Raw genomic sequence first — 18,765 nt, forward strand, 5'->3', positions numbered from 1 at the left:
CCTGGATCTCTTCAGCCTCTGCAAGAGAAAGCTGAGAGATGATCTTGTGGCCACCTCCAAATGGGGTAACAAGGAATAGGAGATCCTTTGTTTACCAGTGCACTTCTTGGAGTTACTAGGAACAACGGCCATAAACTGATGGAGAACAGATTTAAGTTAGACATCAGGAAGAACTTCTTTACGGTAAGGGTTGCCAGAATCTGGAGTGGGCTTCCTAAGGAGGTGGTGCTCTCCCCTACCTTGAGGGTCTTTAAGAGGAGGCTGGACATGCATCTGGCTGCAGCACTCTTTCCTGCCCAGGGCAGGGGGTTGGACACGATGATCTGCTAAGGTCCCTTCCAACCCAAACATCTATGAATTTATGAATCTATGAACTTTGAATGTAGTTGGGTGTGGAGCTCCAAAGGTATCTTAGCATTAGAGTGCTGGAGTAGGTGTGTAGACCATTAGGTATTAGTGTTGAAGGGTGAGGCTTCCATACCTTTTGGAGGACTGCATTTGTGGCTTCTAGTGATGAATAAGCTAAGGGCCATGAGGTATTAGGATGGTTAGGCAGGGGCAGGGGTGGGGGGGGGAGGAGAGGGGATGTTTGGTTAGACTTTTCCATGAGGCATGTATTCTTCCTGGAAAAATCATGGTAATCTGGGGCTTGGGGGATGGATAAGGATGGTCCAGTCAACTTGGATAAGGATGGTCCAGTCAACTATGAAGTCCAGTCAACAGTTCTGTGAGATTTGTTGTAGGACAGCAGTAACTGCTGCACTAAGCACATGTGCAACCATGGATAAAGGGTACCTTGTCTAAACTACTTGTTTTACTATAGACTCCTCAGGTGAGTTGCTTAGAGTGGAAACAGATGTAGAATCATAGAAAATGAGGGTTGAAAGGGATTCAGGAGATCATTTAGTCCAACCTCCTGCTCAAAGCAGGACCACCCCCAACTATAATATCCCAGCCAAGGCTTTGTCTAGCCGAGTCTTAAAAACCGTTGCCATAAAAATGTTCATGGTAGCACAAAGGCCAAGCAAACAGATGTCCATACCCCTTGTCATACCATAAATGCCCAAAACTTGTAGCTGCAACATAGGTGGCATCAATATGCACTGCTTTCTTGCAGCTGACATCTGTTAGGTTTATGGTGGGAGAGCGTGATCAGCCTGGAGTTGTCTGCACTCTCCAGCTGCCCCAAGCAGGTGCTTCAGGGGCCTGAGTCTATGTGCCCTGGGAATTCCCACACAGGATTGGGCCCCTCAAGTCCTGGGAGTGCCTGCCCAGCCTTCCCCTCTTACAGAGACACATCCCAAGGAATCTCCAAGGCATGTCTCTGTAAGCAGGGAACACGTCTCCTGTTGTCCCTCAGGATCCAGCTAGTGTCTGATGCTGGACAATGGGTGACATATTTTGCCCAGTGAAGTAGACCAAATGTGGTGGGGACACATCCTGCCACCACTTATCCACGTCATTTGGCAGTATCTGCTAATGCTCTCGGCCTCAGTATTTTTAATTTATACAGTGAAAATAATATGCTGAGAATAAACCGCCCTACTTCAAAGGTGCTGTGAGGTTTTTAATTTGGGGGTGGGGGGGTGTTTCTGATTGTTTAGTATTCCCATCCATCAGCTCAACAACAAAAACAGGGTTGAATGAATTCATATAATCATGGAAAATTAGGGTTGGAAGGGACCACAGGAGGTCATCTAGTCCAACCCCCTGCTCAAAGCAGAACCATCCCCAACTAGGTCATCCCAGCCAAGGCTTTGTCTAGCTGGGTCTTAAACCTCCAAGGATAGAGTCCACAACCTCTCTGGGTAACCTGTTCCAGTTCTTTACTACCCTCCTGGTGAGAAAATGCTTCCTAATATCTAACCTAAACTTCCCTTGCCGCAACTTGAGACCATTGCTCCTTGTTCTGTCATCTCTCACCACTGAGAACAGTCCAGCTCCATCCTCTTTGGAACCCCCTTCAGGTAGTTGAAGACTGCTATTAAATCCTCTCTCATTCTTCTCTTCTCTAAACTAAATAAGCCCAGTTTCTTCAGCCTCTCCTCAGAAGTCATGTGCCTCAGCCTCCTCACCATTTTCATTGCCCTCTGCTGGACTCTCTCCAATGTGTCCACATCCTTTCTGTAGAGGGGGGCCCAAAACTGAAGACATTACTCCAGATGTGGTCTCACCAATGCTAAATAGAGGAGAATAATCACTTCCCTTGACCTGCTGACAACAGACACCTACCAGTGCAGCCCAGTATGCCATTAGCATACTAGCATTAGTCTTCTTGGCAATGGGGGCACACTACTGACTCGTATTTAGCTTATTGTCTACTGTAACCCCCAGGTCCTTTTCTGCAGAGGTGCTGCCCAGCCAGTCAGCCTCCAGCCTGTACTGGTACATGGGATTCTTCTGTCCTAAGTGCAGGACTTTGCACTTGTCCTTATTGAACCTCATGAGATTTCTTTTGGCCCAATCCTCCAATTTGTCTAGGTCACTCTGAATCCTAGCCCTACCCTCCAGCATATCTACTACTCCCCCCAACTTGGTGTCATCTGCAGACTTGCTGAGGGTGCACTCTATGCCATCTTCCAGGTTGTTGCTGAAGACATTGAACAACAAAACCAGTTGCAGGTCTGACCTCTGCAGCATTCCACTTGATACTGGCTGCCAACTAGACATTGAGCCATTGATTACTATCGTCTGAGCCTGATGCTCCAGCCAGTTTTCTATCCACCTTGCAGTCCATTCATCCAGCCCATACTTCCTTAGCTTGCCTGTGAGTGTTGTGGGGGACAGCATCAAAAGTCTTGCTAAAATCAAGATATACCACATCCACTGGTCTCCCCGTGTCCACAGAGCCATCATAGAAGGCAATCAGGTTGGTTGCATGACTTGCCCTTAGTGAATCCATGCTGACTGTGCCTAATCACCTTCTCCTCCTCCAAATCCTTAGAAATGAATTCCTTGAGGATCTGCTCCATGATTTTTCCATGAGGCTGACCTGTAGTTTCCTGGATCCTCCTTTTTCTCTTTTTTCTCCTTTTTCTCCTTTTTCTCTTTTTCTCTTAAAGATGGGCACTATGTTTGTTCTTTTCCAATCATCCAGGACGTCTCTTGATCACCGTGAATTTTCAAAGATGATGGCTAGCAGCTCTGCAATCATACCAGCCAACTCCCTCAGCACTCTTGGGTGCATCCCGTCCTGCCCTGTGTATATGTCCAGCTTTTCTATAGTCCCTAACCTGGTCTTTTGCCACTATTTGCTGCTCACCTCCTCTCCAAACTGTGCTGCCTGGTGTAGTAGTCTGGGAGCTGACCTTGCCTGTGAAGACTGAGGTGAAAAAGGCATTGAGCACTTCAGCCTTTTTTGCATCCTCTGTTACTAGGTTGCCTTCTCCATTCAGTAAGGGACCCACAGTTTTGCTGATCTTCCTTTTGTTACTGACATACTTGTAGAAACCTTTCTTGTTACATGTCACAACTTTTGCTAGCTGCAACTCCAGGTGTGCTTTGGCAAATCAGACTGAAAATCACATGCGCACACCCAGACTTAAACTTCCAGCTTTTTATTACAAGCTTAACACTTAGGCCCTTCAGCCATAGAACATGCCTGTTCTTCTGTGGTGTTAGTTATTTAAAATTCAACTATGACTTCTTGACTTATGCTGTTTCTGACCACAAATATCTGTCCTCTATTGTAATCAGAACTCTAGTGGTAGAGGCAATATCTTTTATTAGATCAACTAGGTCATTGAAAAAATATTTCTTTATTTGCAAGCTTCCAGGCTCACGTGCCCTTCCTCAGGCAAAGGACCACAACATAACTTCCTTACCCAGGAGAAACATTCCATCACTAATCCTCCTGTAAAATATGAAACAAGTTCACAAGAAAGAAGCAAAATTCAGCATCCTACTTGCCATCAGACACCTTTGAGATAAATAAACTACTCCAATATTTATCCAAACCTAATTTGCATAGAATGAACTTTTCCACCAGTGGAACTTACACCATCCTCCAGTTCCCCTGTGCATTATGAAGTTTCATTTCTACCTGGGACAAATTTTACAATCTTTGCATTCTCCTTTGCCTGCGGACGGGTGCGTGAGCCCAAAAGTTTGAGAATAAAGAAATATTTTTCAATGATCTAGTTGGTCTAATAAAAGATATCGCCTCTACCACAAGAGTTTTGACTGCTTTTGCCTTTAGACCAACACAGCTACAACCTATTAGGGCTGTGCAAAGCTTTGGGTGCTGATTCGATTTGGAGGAGATTTGGCCCGATTCAGTGGCCAGATCTCTGAATCTGAATCGAATCGGGGGACCAAGTAAAAGGTCCGAGCTGATTCGAAGGTCTCCAAATCAATTTGGAAAATATTTGGAGAGCTTTGATTTTGGACAGTCCCCGGTGGCTGCAGCAGGGAGCTGTGGCCAGACTCGGAGCTGGTAAGTAGGGGTGAGGGAGGGGAGAGGAGACCATGGGGGGAACCCCTACCAGGCCGCATCCCCTGCCTGCTCCCCCAGCCTCCCCAACCCCTGCCTGCTCCTCCAGCCTCCACATGGCTGCACCATCCACCCCAGCTCCCGGTGCTTTAAAAAAAAGTCCCACTCACTGGGTGCAGCCGGGCAGGGGGGAGCAATCCCTGCTGCCCCCACTGCTCCCCACTGCCCCATGCTGCATGGGAGGCTCTGCCATGAGCCCCCCAACCCCTGCTACTCCCCCAGCCCCACTTTGGTTGCCCTGCCCGCCCCAGCTTTGGCCCTTTAAGAAAAAACACGAGAAAAACCCCAGGACTCACCACTCCTGCAGCTGTCTCATGGCTTCAGGGGCCTTGTGCAGAGCCCCCCATGTGGCACGGGGCAGTGGGGATTACCCCTGCTGGGCAGGAATGGTGAGTGTGTGTGGGGGAGGGAGTTCTCATTTTTTTTCTTAAAGGCAGAGCCCCCCCATGTGGCGTGTGGCAGTGGGGGGCAGCGGGAATCTCCCCCCTGCCTGGTAGCACCTGCTGAGTTGGGGCTTTTTTTCAAACTGCCAGGAGCTGGGCCGGGCAGGGCAGCTATTGCTGGGCTGGGAGAGTGGGCAGGGGATGGGCCCAGGTAATTCAAACATTTGGCAGCAGCTGAATCTCATAATCAGATTTGGCCAGATCGAATCGGGACAGTGATTCGGATCACCGAATCAAATCGCTGTCCTCTGAATCAGCCGAATCCAAAGCGAATGCTAGCCGCTTCACACGGGCCTAGTGAATACTTACTCTCCGCACTGCCGCTGGGAAAGAATGTGTTGGAGTGGTCCAGGAAGTGTATGAGACAAGGATTTTTTGTTATATCTTTTATTAGTTCAGCTGTGTACCTGGGAAGGATGCTGGGCAAGCTTTTGGGCATCAAGTGCCATTCCTCAGGTCACTTGTCCAACAGCTCTTCCAACTATACAGTTGTTCCAAAAAAAAGGAATCACAAGAATCCTTGCCCCTCGGGGTGGATAGACAGGAAATTTACCAATTTCCCAGCCTGGTTTAATGATTAACTGGCATTTCTTTCTGGCTGGCTCTAAGTCATGAACAAGAAGGAACATTACGTGTTTGGGCAGGGGAAATGATAGCATCTATCCATGGACTACAAGTTTCACACTAACTCTCTGCTGCCGGAGCTGCCCAGCAACTTGCTAGGCTCCAGACACATTCCATGTGTCCACACGGGTAGCTCCAAAGGGTGAGTCGATGCCTAGCCCAGCAGTTGCTCTTGCAGCTGACACAACGTCTGGAAGTCACCTGGAGTAGGTCTGATCTATGGAATCATGAAAGGATATTACTGAGGCCCTGTCCATGGTTGGAGGAGATGGGGCAGAAGGGAAGCGCTAACTGATTCTTCTGTTAGGACCCTACCCCACATTCAAATTAAAGCTGGATAGAAACCAGCTATCTAGTTGTTGCCCATTGTCAAGCACTAATTTTGTAACTGATTGGCTCTTAAGAGCTGTATAGACATTTTTATGGTGTGATAATTACTTTGTACATGGGGCCAGTCTAAATTTATTGCACATTTAACCAGTTAATTGCGTAATGTATGTAATGTGTGGCAGGGGCCTTTGTCTACATAGACTGGATGCAAACTTACAGGGTGGGTAATAGCTCCTGGGGATTCTCTAAAGATAAATGAGGGGTGGAGTACTTCTTGTGGCTGACAGTTCAGGAAAAAAAACATTTCTTGTGAGATTTTCATTTATCTAGCTAGAATCCCTGGAGCACTTACTCTTGCTGCCCTTTGGGGCAGTATCTGTGGGGCCTCGTAATTCTCCCTGGTATTCCTCAGCTAAGAGCAGCCCTGACTAGAACTGTTTGAAAACCTAATTTTCCCAATTCTAGAAAACTGGGATGTGGATAGATTTCATTTTCAGTCAGTCTAAACACTTTATTTCATTTAAACATATTTTTTCTGTTAAGCTTTAAAAAAAAAAAATTTTAAGAACCTTTACTTAAAATATGTTTGGAAACAAAACATTGTTTTGAAATGAAATATTGAAACATTTCATTTTTTTAAAGTTAGGTAAATATTTCTACGTTTTCAGCTCTATTTCAGGTTTCTCCAAGTTGTTTCAGGTTGATTTGCAAAATTTGGTTGGCCAAGTTTTAGGTTTTTTTGCTGAAAAAAAGAAAAGTTTTCCTTGAAAATTGTTGCCTGCTATAGTTGTCCTAACCCTGCTGTGTATAGTCTCTCCTCTGTCCTGTCAGTCACAGCTACTTACAGTGACACTGTAGAACTTAATGCATAGGTAGGTCTGAAGGAATGTGATTAACATGCCAGAGAGCAAGTACATTCTCATGAATCATGACATGTAGCAGCCTGCAGTATCACTGTGCATGAATTGGCCTGTTAAACTGTAGACAAATAAACATCTGCATGTGACTGTGGAAATACTGGGAATGCTAAAAAACTAAGACTTGAATCCCAAGCATGAGATCGTATAAACTTATCCCCTTTCAGGTCTAAGTGGAAAATTTGCAGTCGGTGTACCACAGCTGTTGACTGTAGGGGTGCTTAGAGTTATGCATCTTCTGTTTCCTCTGCAACTTTAGTCCTGGCCACCCTGCTTTGATTAGTGCTGGGATGGGGTACCAGATCTAATGCATCAGTGGCTAGATATGCCACTGGCCAGTCCTCAGAGTCAGAAAGTGTCCTAGCCAGTAGCTTTCTGAAGACCATCCTTTGGATCTTTTCTCCTTTGACTTGCCTCTCTCTCTCGTCTCTCCTCTGTCAGCCTTACTGGAAAGGAAGCTCTGACCCACTTCCCTTTGCTGGGCCCATCAACAAACCCTGCCCAAGGGAAGGTGCACCTTAAGCAATGCGACTTGCTCAAGCTGTCCCGTAAGCAGAAGAGGCTTTGCCGTCGGGAGCCTGGGCTGGCAGAGACCTTGCGAGATGCCATCCGGCTTGGGATCATGGAGTGCCAGTACCAGTTTCGCAATGAGCGCTGGAACTGCAGCTTGGAAGGACGGACCAGTCTCCTGAAGCGAGGTACAGACCAGTCCCTGGCATGTAGTAGAACATAATTTTCAGTGTAGTAGCTCCTGATTGAGCACTTGAGTTTACTTTGCAGAACCTCTCTCTCCTGGGAAACTGGGGGAGGTGCTACCTGTTGCAATGTGAATTCCTGATCCTTGGGAAAAGGACCAAGAACAGACTTCTCGCACAGGCAACCAAACAACTTTCTGGTAGCTGCTTGTGGCTGTTCCTGACTGAGTCTGGATTTGAACCAGCCACCTAGAAGTAAAAGATTCTTTAAATTAAGGCTTAAAACCATGAACCTTCACCTTAAGCAGGGAGGTTATGTAGTAGCATGTTCAGTACCTAACCCATTATCTAAGTACATAGTAAACAGACTCCCTGGAATGAAATGTGTTGAGTATACTGTGTTTGTAGCCCTACCACCTCAGGCAGTGATCTCTGATTTCAAGTGTGAAACAGATTGAAATCTGGCCGGCACTTCTATGGGAGATAGCCAGCATCAGTTTGCTTTCTTGAGCTGGAGACTGAAGAAACTGCAAGCTTCTCCCCTGAGTTGGTATTACGAGGAGGGTGTAGAGTTGGGAGGTGATACTGACCTCACCAATGCCTTTATGAGGCATTTTTGTACAACTGCCTCCTCTTCTGGTGTTCACACATCAAATAGGATACTGAAAAATCAGAAAAGTTCAGAGACCCGCTCTATAGGAATGATTGGAGATCTCACTGATAAGGCAGGCTTTCCATACTAAAGGCACTCAAAAACTACTTAGTTTGCAAGACAGGCTTAAACAGTGACTCGATCAGTGTAAACACACCTAACGCATGAAGATTTCTGAAAGTCAGGGCTCCTTAATCTAGCAGATAAAGGCACAAAGAGAACCAATGGCTGGAGGCTTAAAGCTGGACAGATTCAAGATAGAAATAAAGTGACATTTTACAATGAGGGCAGCTAACCACTTGGACAATTAACTTGGGATTGTGATGGGTTCTCTGTCATTTCGGATCTTTTAAAATCAAAATCTGATGTTTTCAAAGAAATGCTGGAGCTCAGAAGTGGCCAACCTACAGCACACATGCCACAGGCAGCCTGTGTGTGTGGTACATGGCAGATCGGGGAGGGAGTAGTTTGCATACAGAATTGCTGTACTCAGAGACCCTGACCTTGGCTCTGTAAGCCTCACCAGATGCTACAACCACCACTATAGGAGCCCAGAATCAAAAGATCACAAAGGTGGCTTAGTCATACTAGCATGTGCACACATATGCTCTGTATATGGACTGTGAGGATTGGGCTGTTTCTCTAAGATACAGAAGAGATTCTCCTTAACATACTAGATCAAACTCTGTCCTGACATGTGTCCCCACATACCTGCCCTTCTTGACTACCCATTGAGTCAGCCTTAACAGGAAAGATGGAGGTGCTCTTAATTCTGTTTAGCACATGGTCTACTGGTTAGGGCCCTTTGCTGGGAAGTCAGATATATGGATACAATCCCCACCTGGGTGAGGGGGGCCTAGAACCTGGGCCTCCCGCTTCCTGTGCTAGAATCTTGCTAAAAAATGGAAACATATATTTTCTTAAGGAAGTGGGACTTAAAATGCCAACAAATGTCCCAAAGTACCTCTTATATAGTTAACTTTACCATTCAGCAGCTAGATTTGACTCTGTGAATGAAATAACTTACTGCTGTCCTGAATATATTACTCCAACACAGTGACTTTTTTAGGATATCGAAATGTGTTTGAGACCTATTTTACATAAAGCCATATTGATTGGTATGAAGTATAGTGGCAAACTTTAATTCTTCATTGACTGGTCTGTATCAGCCTTCCCATGATTTTGTCTGAGATCAGTTCAAAATTCATTTTCCTTAAACTCAAGAGTAGCTTTTTTTCCCCCTAGTTTTTTTTTTCAGAACTACCCCTGTACCCCAGGATTTGTTAAGTATCAACATCAGTGGCTCAGATCTCCTTGGCCAATTTCCATTAAACTCTTTGGGCACATCTACATGCGCATTAAGGCACTTTTACTAAAGTGCTTTAAATTTAGTACCTCCAATGTGACATACTAAACAAATGCACATTAGGTTGTGTTAATGCACAGTAAGAATTCCACACTTTTTTTTAGGTGACGCTTAATGCACAGTAGTGTATTTTACTGCGCATTAGCATAATAGCGCTTTTTTATGTGATGCTTTAATGAGCAGTAAAGTAGGCTACACTAAATAGGATCATGGACTACTATAACAGCTTATATGGTCATAGATCTATATTAAACAACACAAAAACTCCCATTTGATTCATAGGAAAAAAGAACAAATGAAACATTTTCAAATAATTTTTTTCCATTCCCTGAAAAATGTTGACTTCTTGTCACAATCTGAGAAATCTTTAAATATCCCATAGAACAAATTCTGAATTGATTGTTTTTCAGCAAATTTGACTAAATAAGGTGTGTTCATTGACTTTAACATGCCACTCATGCTTCAGTAATACCAGTTATATCAAATTTAACATTTCTGATTTCTCTTTTACACTGGTGGGTGGGTATTGGGTGATGCTCTTCTCTTTATATTTCTTAATATCGTTGGCACTTTGTGTTCATCATATCCTATGTATGAGTTGTTTGTATATTTGTGCTATTTACCCTCTGGTACCCTCTCCTTCTGCTAATAGTTTAACATACTGACTAATCTGTCCACTACTTTACCTACTACCAAGATGGAGGTAAGACAAGCAATATACTCCCTTCTCCCTTTAGAAGGGGGCCCAGTGTTTCTTTTTATGCCTGGAGTTGGGGAAGTCAGCTATGCTGGTGAATACCAACACCTTTACCATTCCAAGCCTCTCAATGTTTCTCTTACGCAGGTTTCAAGGAAACTGCTTTCCTCTATGCAGCGTCCTCTGCAGCTCTTACCCACTCCCTGGCCAGGGCATGCAGTGCTGGGCGCATGGAGCGCTGTACCTGTGATGACTCTCCGGACCTGGAGAACCGCAAGGCTTGGCAGTGGGGGGTGTGTGGGGACAATCTCAAATACAGCACCAAATTCCTCAAAAACTTCCTAGGCCAGAAGAAGATTGGCAAAGACCTGCGGGCCAAGGTAGACATCCACAACACCAACGTGGGAATCAAGGTGAGCTTGCCCAGAACAGAGCAGGGTCAGATGCAAGCATCTTGAATCATCCTCAGTCCCATCCTTGATGAGAGTGGGTTGTTCATTGCTCTTTACTGCAGAACTGCTTATTGTGTGTCATAGGCCCTATACCACTGACAACTAGTAGAATATTCTCCTTTAGCTCTGGTGGCAGGAGTTTGCATTTTCAAAGGAGACAAGATGTGTTCTATACCCACTACTTCTGTCATATCCTGAGTGACCACATTGTGCTGTCTGACTGTTTCAGTCCATCCATAGTCCTGTGCAATGACTATGTACCATTAGGGTCCTTCTGACTTTTGAGTATAGCAAGGCATGCTAGTGCATAGCTAGAAATGGGATGCTTGGCTTCTACCACAGCTTTGTTGATAACTTACTGGGTGACACTATGCAAATCACCTTAGAGTTCTGGGTCAGAAGAAACCATCAGATTGTTAGGTCAGACTAGATGCATATTTCAGGCCATTGAATTCCTCCTAGTTATCCCTTTGCTTGGTTAAAGACATCTAGTTTTGATTAGAAGACCTCAAGGTAGAGAGAGTCCACAATTTCCTAAGTAGTTGGTTACAACAGTTATTCTGTTGTAACAAACAGCCTTTGCTATTCACAACTTGTGTCTAAAATGGATTTGGGTGGTTCTTCTGCCCTTCTCTGCTAGACTGAAGAGTTCTCTAATCCCTACCATTTTCTTCCCATAGATGTATTTGGCCACTGCAATCAAATTACATCACAATCTTCTCTTAGAGCTCAATCTATTTGTATTTTTAAAGTTTGTCAATGTAAGGCATTTTCTCAAGATCTCTAGCCACTTTAGTACTTTCCTTTTTTATGTACCTTTGTTTCCCTACATGTAAAATGTGAAAAATGAAGCTGAAGCACTTTGAGATACCCTGTACGTGGAGTCTGCAGTGTTACATACACTAACCCATGGTCCCAGCAGTTGGTAACTAGAGTTTCTCTTCCTCCTCAGGCTGTGAAAAATGGTCTCAAAACCACATGCAAGTGTCATGGTGTCTCAGGTTCCTGTGCTGTGCGAACCTGCTGGAAGCAGCTCTCTCCATTCCATGAGACTGGCAAGCTACTCAAGCTTCGCTATGATGATGCTATCAAGGTCTTTAGTGCCACCAATGATGCTGTGGGGCATTCTGAACTCGTGGGGCCACAGAAACATGGCCACTCCTCCAAAAACCCTACTTCTCCACGCCCGACTGACTTGGTGTATGTGGAGGACTCGCCTAGCTTCTGTCGGCCCAGCAAGTACTCACTGGGCACTGCTGGAAGGACATGCTCTCGGGAGGCCAACTGTGACAGCATGTGCTGTGGACGTGGCTACAATACTCAGAGTCAGATGGTCACCTTCTCCTGCCACTGCCAGGTGCAGTGGTGCTGCTATGTGGAGTGTCAACAGTGTATGCAGGAAGAGGTTGTTTATAGCTGCAAGCAATAATGTCAGGTGTTATCAGGCCAGGAAAGGAGAGGTATACAAATGAAAGGTAATAATGAGGCAGAGGCAGGCACAGCTTCCTGCAAGGCACTTGATATTAGCTCCTGCTCTCTCCATGCTGAGAATCCCTGACACACGGTGTACTGGATAGCTCCATCTATGAGGGATGCAGTATCAGAAGCTGTGTCAGGTAGAGATGAGGAAGGAAGGCAGAGAGGCTGGGGAGAAATGAGTTGTAAGACTTCAGGGATACTGAAGCAATAAGGGTCCCTTTTTAAATTAAACCTTGTTCTTGACGGGAGCTGCATGAATACTGCTCCCTACATTTTGTATATAAATGCATTAGGGAGGCTAACCATAAAGGCTCAGGGGCCTTGGCACTGAAAGGTAGCAAGGAAGAAAGGCAGTAAGTGGACCAGGTAGTGGACGCAGATATAATTGGAACGTCAAGGTTGCTGAACTGAGACAAAATGACACTGGCAAAAGGAGGGGGGGTTTAATATGCTACTCCCTGGGAACTAGCTGGGTTCTCTCTGCTCTGGATTCTAGTCATGCGCTGATGAGTTCCCTCATCTTGGTGTCACAGACAAACTCTGAGTTATAGTCAGCTAACTATTTCTAAGTTTGCGTGCACATTTTAGTGATAAACGTGGATGTGCGTGCACACCCACTGTAGCAGTAAACTAAAAGGTTCAAGGTGGAAATGACTACCAGGCAATCTCTGCCTTTGAGTGACGATATGAAATGTGAAGCACCATGTACTAGTATGCCCAATGTCTTCTGCACCTCTGCAGGAGCAAACACTGGAGCAGGGCTGTTCTCTGCCTTTCATGCTGTGTCCTGCTGTGGACGCTGATCTGAACATCTCTTATCTCCTAAATAGCCAGCCATGGCCATATACTCCAAACTGGTACTACCAAGGTGCATGGTATTTTCTTCAACATGCACTTTAGCCCTTGGCAGATCAGGTGCAAGACTGCAGAGCTTAAACAAAGACACTGGGCACGTCCTACAAGATCGCAGCCTCTTCCATTGACTTGATTTGGGGGGGACAGGACACTTGTCAGTATTTCAGTGGTGCAGTTTAAACCTGCTAGTACTTCTAAGCTCTTGCAGGAAGCCTCTTCCACAGACGGAGCTGGGTAAGTGGCTCAGTTAACATTTGTGTCTTTAAAAGGTACAAAAGAGAAGGCAGTTTTTGTTACTGGATCAATGCCCTTATACCAGTGGTATCACAGTGTATAAGAGGGACTGCTTTGCAAATTCAGTAGCTATTATGTTTGTCCAAGGCATTCACAAATAAATGACTCCAGCCAGAAGTGTAAGAGAGTGCTACCAGACTGGTAGACACAGAATATGTTGTAAATATAAAGTAAAACTCTATGCATCAGCATTAGCAGATTTAACAGAAGGTAATTTAAGATTCATGCATACAGATTCAATGCATTCACAGATCTCACAATAGCTATTTAGCAAGAGCCAGAAGAATACTCTGCTCCCTCAGCTGGACACTCAGGGTTGCTGACTTTTTGGTTAAACCCACTTACCCTATGCTGTGCTCACAGGCATGACTGCTTGCTGGCAGATACTGAAGGAAGTCAGTTGGGAGAAGTATGGGTGCTGCTGACTGTTATCCAGCCCTCTGAATGAATGGGGGAACAGTGAGGAGCCAGACTCTCATTTGAGGCTGTCACAGCTTTTTCCAAAGAGTGCTCAAGCTTTGTGACATGATGGAAGATGGAAATGCTTCAACCTATGGTAAAACATGAGGGGTGAAATGAGCTCACTGGAATCTACCGTAAGCTGCCAAATGCAAGAAGAGCCTTTATCTCATTCTCCCACACCTGCAGGATGTATGGGTGACAGTATTAGAGATATTTGCCTCTCACAAATCTTCATTGTGGGGTATGAACCTGGCTTATGGACTAAAAGCTGAATTGGACCCTGGGATCTGAACTGGGCAGTGTTTGTGGGCAGCTGAATTATCTTCAAAAGCTGGTGAGGCCATGTATGTGATTCCAAGCCTTAAACAGACCCTGAGCCTGAACTTCTAACGTACCCTTGATCTGGGTCCTAACAAGGTGGTAGAATATTCATGCAACCACTAGTTCCCTTTCAGCTCACTGGCTTTGAGATTGTAAATTCAGCACATACTCTGTTTGTTTGGACTGGGTCCTGCTTTTAAAAAAAGTTGAAGTCAACTGGCTCAAAGCAGATCTTGGTCTTTATTAATTGATAGTTGGAATTCACTGTGATTCTTCTGGCAACCTACAGTTCTCATAATGGATTTATCCCTTTCATCCCATAATCTGGCTCATGATGACTTAAAGTGTAAATGCTATCAAAGTGCTTATGACAGACATGTTAGAGCCAATCGGGGATAATTAGTCTTAATTTTTTTACCACCCTAAATACCTCAGGAATTAGTAATGAGTAGACCATTAATTATGTGTTAGTGCTGATCCTTTAAGATTTTAAGGCTTCCCACAAATCTGAGTACTAAGCAGTGGGTAAAAACTAGGAAGCAATAGCAGCTGCTTACCATGAAGGGTTAAAATTGCCTGTAATGGATATACTGCTCTGCCTTGTGCCATGGTACCAATCTGCCCCTGCACTGATGGCATGTACAGACCTGAGTACCTATAATGAATATGGCATTTCCATATGCTTCAATGGGGGCAACATGGCACTGCAGCTTTGACAGCTCTTATGCATGTATCGTAAGTAGTGTAATCTTTGGATCCTGCTGCAGGCAGTCAGTTTGTTTCAAAATTGTGAAATTTTTCTCATGCAATTCTTTTGTGGAAAACAAAACCAGGAGGAGGAAATGATGTCACAATGTCCTGAGGCCTTGTGGAAAGTGCATGAACTGAGCAATCAGGAGCTCTAGTCCTGGCTCGTCCATTGACTGCTGCTCTAACACTTCTGTTCACTTCACAACTCATCCTGCAAACCAAGGTCTTAGGCTGTTGCGGGCAAGTATCATTCACTTGCTTGATGGATCAGATAGCAGAGTTTGTATATGGTCTCTACAGAACAATAAGGTTCCAGTAACAAAGTCAAGTCTCTTGCTTTGCCAAAAAAGTCTTTTCAGAAGGAAAATTGCTTCTGTTACTCTCTCCTGACACAGTGTGGCTCAGTGTTATGCTGGAGCAGCTGGGCCCCAGAGAAGTTATGGCTTTGATTTTTCAGTGTGCAGTGGGCTGGTGCCTTAGCTCACATGGGGAGATACACTTGTGTTCAAACCTGTCAGAGGACTCAAACAGGATGGCTGCGATGTGTGGCTGTGCTATCACAATCTCTTCCCAGAGTCAGAAATGCACCTGAGGATCCTGATGCTTAGCATCTCCTGCTTTCTCACAAATACTGGTGGAGCCCACTGATAAAGCATATGCTATCTCTGTGTGCTTGATCCATATGCAGCAGGCTAACTTGCTGTTCCACCTTTTCCACCTTTCCAGTTCCCTATATTGATAAGACAAAAAGGGTCAGAAGGCAGCTTGGGAGCTCATCTAGTCTGATCTCCTCTTCAAGATACAATCACCCTAGACAAAATGCTTAAAATATCTAGTGATGAAGAATCAACAAGCTTTCTACATAATTGATTCCAGTGCTTAATAATCCTCATAGTTCAAAAATCCTTCCTAATAGCCAACCTTACTGCAGCTTAATCCTCCTTACTACTTACCCTATGTTTTTTGCACAGAGAACAATTGAGCACCATCCTCTTGACAGCATTCCTTTTTGCATGGGAAACTGGTGCCTGCTGATCCCCGGGGGGTGGGGGGTGGGGAAGGCACCATGAGCCAAGCGCCAACTGGGGGGGATCCCCCAGCAGCCAATTGGAAGTGCCAGCAGCAAACCCAGAAGTGCTGCTGGTGCTTCTTTTGGCACCCCCACATTCTTGGGGGGGCACTGGCCATCACCCCCCACTCCCCAGACAGCGGCAGCCAATCTCAGAGGGGGCATGTGACCCTTCTACGCATTGGTTGTGCCTTTTTGTGTTTGAAGAGTGTTATCAAATTCACCTATAGTCTCAAATAATCCCAATTCTTCCAACCTTTCCTTGCATTCTGTTTGTTTTCTAGAGCTCTAATATATTTGTTGCTGTTCTCTGGACTCTTTCCAGTTTGTCCACAATTGTCTTGAACTGTGATGCCAAAGCTAGACACTGTCTACTGGGTGAGGCTTCAAGAGTACCAAATGGAAAGATGGATTCAAATTGTTTGTCTTGGAGGCAACAATCCTGTTAATATATCCCAGTATCCTATTAGATTTCTTTTTTAACAGTATTTTTTTGTTGATATATATTCAGTTTATGATCTCCTGTAATCCATTGATCTTTTTCTGCCTAGCCAGTCATTACACTAGTTTGTATTAGTGTATTTAATTGTTCCTTTCTAAGTGTAGTAGCTTGCCCATATCTTTAAGTAACTTCAGCCTGTCTATTTCAGACCATCTTCCCCATTTATGAGAGTCCTAACCCTGTGTTCTAAAGTGCCTGCCAACCTATACAACTGACATCATCCACAGTCTTATTAAGTGTACACTTGATACACTCAATTCCATTCTCTAAGTTATTAATGAAGATACTGAATAGTACTAGGCCCAGGATAGACCCCTGGGAAATCCTTTTTGACACAGTCTTCAGTTTGACATTGATCCATTGATGGCTAGTCAGTGAGTTTGATTGTCCAAGCAGTTATGCACTGACCTTCACAGTAGTTTCTTTAAACCTGTATTCCCTTAGCTTGCTTATGAGAGACCATGAAAACCTGTGTCAAACGCCTTACTAAAGTCAAGGCATGTTATACCCACTACTTCCCCTGCCATCAGTAAGGGCATTCATCTTGTCACAGAAGAAAATTTGGTTGAATAGACATGATTTGCTCTTGACACATCTATGTTGGCTGTTACTTAGTATCTAGGTGCTTGCAAATTAATTGATAATATAATCCAGGATCTTTCTACATCCTACAGTTAGACTGACAGGTCTGTAATTCCTAATCTTCTGGAACCTCACCTGGCCTCCATGAGGTCTCAGAGCTAATAGTCAATGACTCTTCAGTTGCTTAGGCTAATTCTAAGTACCCTAGGTTGAATGTAATCAAATCCTACTGATTTTAAAATCTAGTCTTTTCTAATAATCTCTAATTTTACTTTCTCTATTCTTGGCTGAATTACCTAGGTCTTGTTTTTGACACTAGTTGTGCTTGTTATCTGGCCGTAGACCTTTCTTGTGAAGACTGATTTAAAGGAGGCATTAACTGCTTCTTCTCCACTTTGCCCATTATTGGAAGATGAGGTGGGGCGGGGAGGGCACAGGTGATACAGCTAACCTACTCTAATAGTCTGGCCCTTCTAAGCATCCAGCGATAAAGCAAGCATGTGCTGCAATAATTTTTTTCTTTCTCCGATTTGGAAAGTCCCAGATAAATGGAGCAGTTCCCCCAGGCTGGAAACATGCCTGGCTTTGTCTGAGGCAGTGAAAAAAATATGTATATTTCCAACTGGAATCTTCATTCTGCCTTAAACTGTGATGTAACCTCACACTGTTCCACTCTACAAGTGGAAGTTTTTCAGCAGTAAGTTAGGTGGTTTGTGTAAGGTAGATTTTAGAAAAAATGTCAAAAAGCTTGTAAAAGGATTCCTTAAGCAGAAAGGTGGGTACAGCCATGTCAGGATATGATCAGACTACTAGAGCTTACAGTTTTGACACTTAGTTTCATGGGCTTTACACAGCTCAGCTTTGACCTCAGCAGAAGCCATACACACTTAAAAACATATTTTGGATTTGGTTACTCCAATATAAATGTAAAGTTTGTTTGTTTTTTTTTAAATGAGAGGAATTATTTTGGATTTACTCTGGAGAATAGAATTTGTCTCAAAGTAAAATAAGCCATCCTGGATAACCAGGGGTCTCTGAGGAAACAGAAGTAATGAAAGAGATGCTTTTATTTGCAAGCAATTGAGAAAAGAACTGTATTCTTTTTGGAATTATCTCATCAGATATAAACCTTCAAGTTGTAAGTGTCACTCCTGCTCAATTAGCACTGGAGCACAGCTGTGGCTGCTGGCTCACTACATGGAAGGTAGGGATTCAGGATTTTAGATGTGTTTTCTGAGTAGTACCCAAAGTCTCTGGTAGCTGATGGGAATTGCACAGTATCATATATGCAGTCAAACCTCCCTCCTACAACTATCCTAGTCGGGTCTGTGCTCAACTCCAATTTCATTACTGTCACCTGGAATGTTTGACCAGCTCCTCTGTCCTTAATATGACAATGCAACTTGCCTGGAAAAAATGAAGTTGTGGAAGATATTGTTTGTATAGTTATAGTATCAGGGAGTCCCTTGACTTGGACAAAGACCCATCTCAACTAGATGCCATACAAACGTGTAACAAAGATGGTCCCTGCCCCAAAATAAATAAATGAACTGATCTTTCCTCATTCTAAATTCACTGCACTGCTGGTTTGATGCTCTTTAGTGTCTTACACTGTGTCATCCAATCATTGTATGCTTGGCAGAGAGAAAAATCTGTGTTTAAACACTGACCCGGCTTTCTTTGGTGCGGTCTGCTCTTCAGATCCCTTTCTCAAGCAAAGTGAAGTTAAGCAAAGTGACATTAAGAATCAGTTTAATCTTGCAGTTTGTCATTTGGTTGACAT

The 18,765-nt window shown here is 44.3% G+C and overlaps 1 protein-coding gene across 1 annotated transcript in view; it reads left to right on the top strand.

Annotated features, from left to right (window-relative positions):
• The window catches only part of WNT9B (Wnt family member 9B), a 36,446-nt gene extending 17,889 nt beyond the window's left edge, over nucleotides 1–18,557 (top strand). The window contains exons 2-4 of the mRNA XM_019492346.2: nucleotides 7,248–7,504; nucleotides 10,364–10,629; nucleotides 11,621–18,557. Of these exons, the coding sequence (XP_019347891.1) occupies nucleotides 7,248–7,504; nucleotides 10,364–10,629; nucleotides 11,621–12,097 (1,000 nt within the window). The 3' untranslated portion in view covers nucleotides 12,098–18,557. The remainder of the gene's footprint in view (nucleotides 1–7,247; nucleotides 7,505–10,363; nucleotides 10,630–11,620) is intronic.
• Nucleotides 18,558–18,765: the final 208 nt, after the last annotated feature.

This window comes from Alligator mississippiensis, chromosome 4 (genome assembly GCF_030867095.1).
Source record: "Alligator mississippiensis isolate rAllMis1 chromosome 4, rAllMis1, whole genome shotgun sequence".
In the NCBI taxonomy this organism is placed as follows: Eukaryota; Metazoa; Chordata; order Crocodylia; family Alligatoridae; genus Alligator; species Alligator mississippiensis.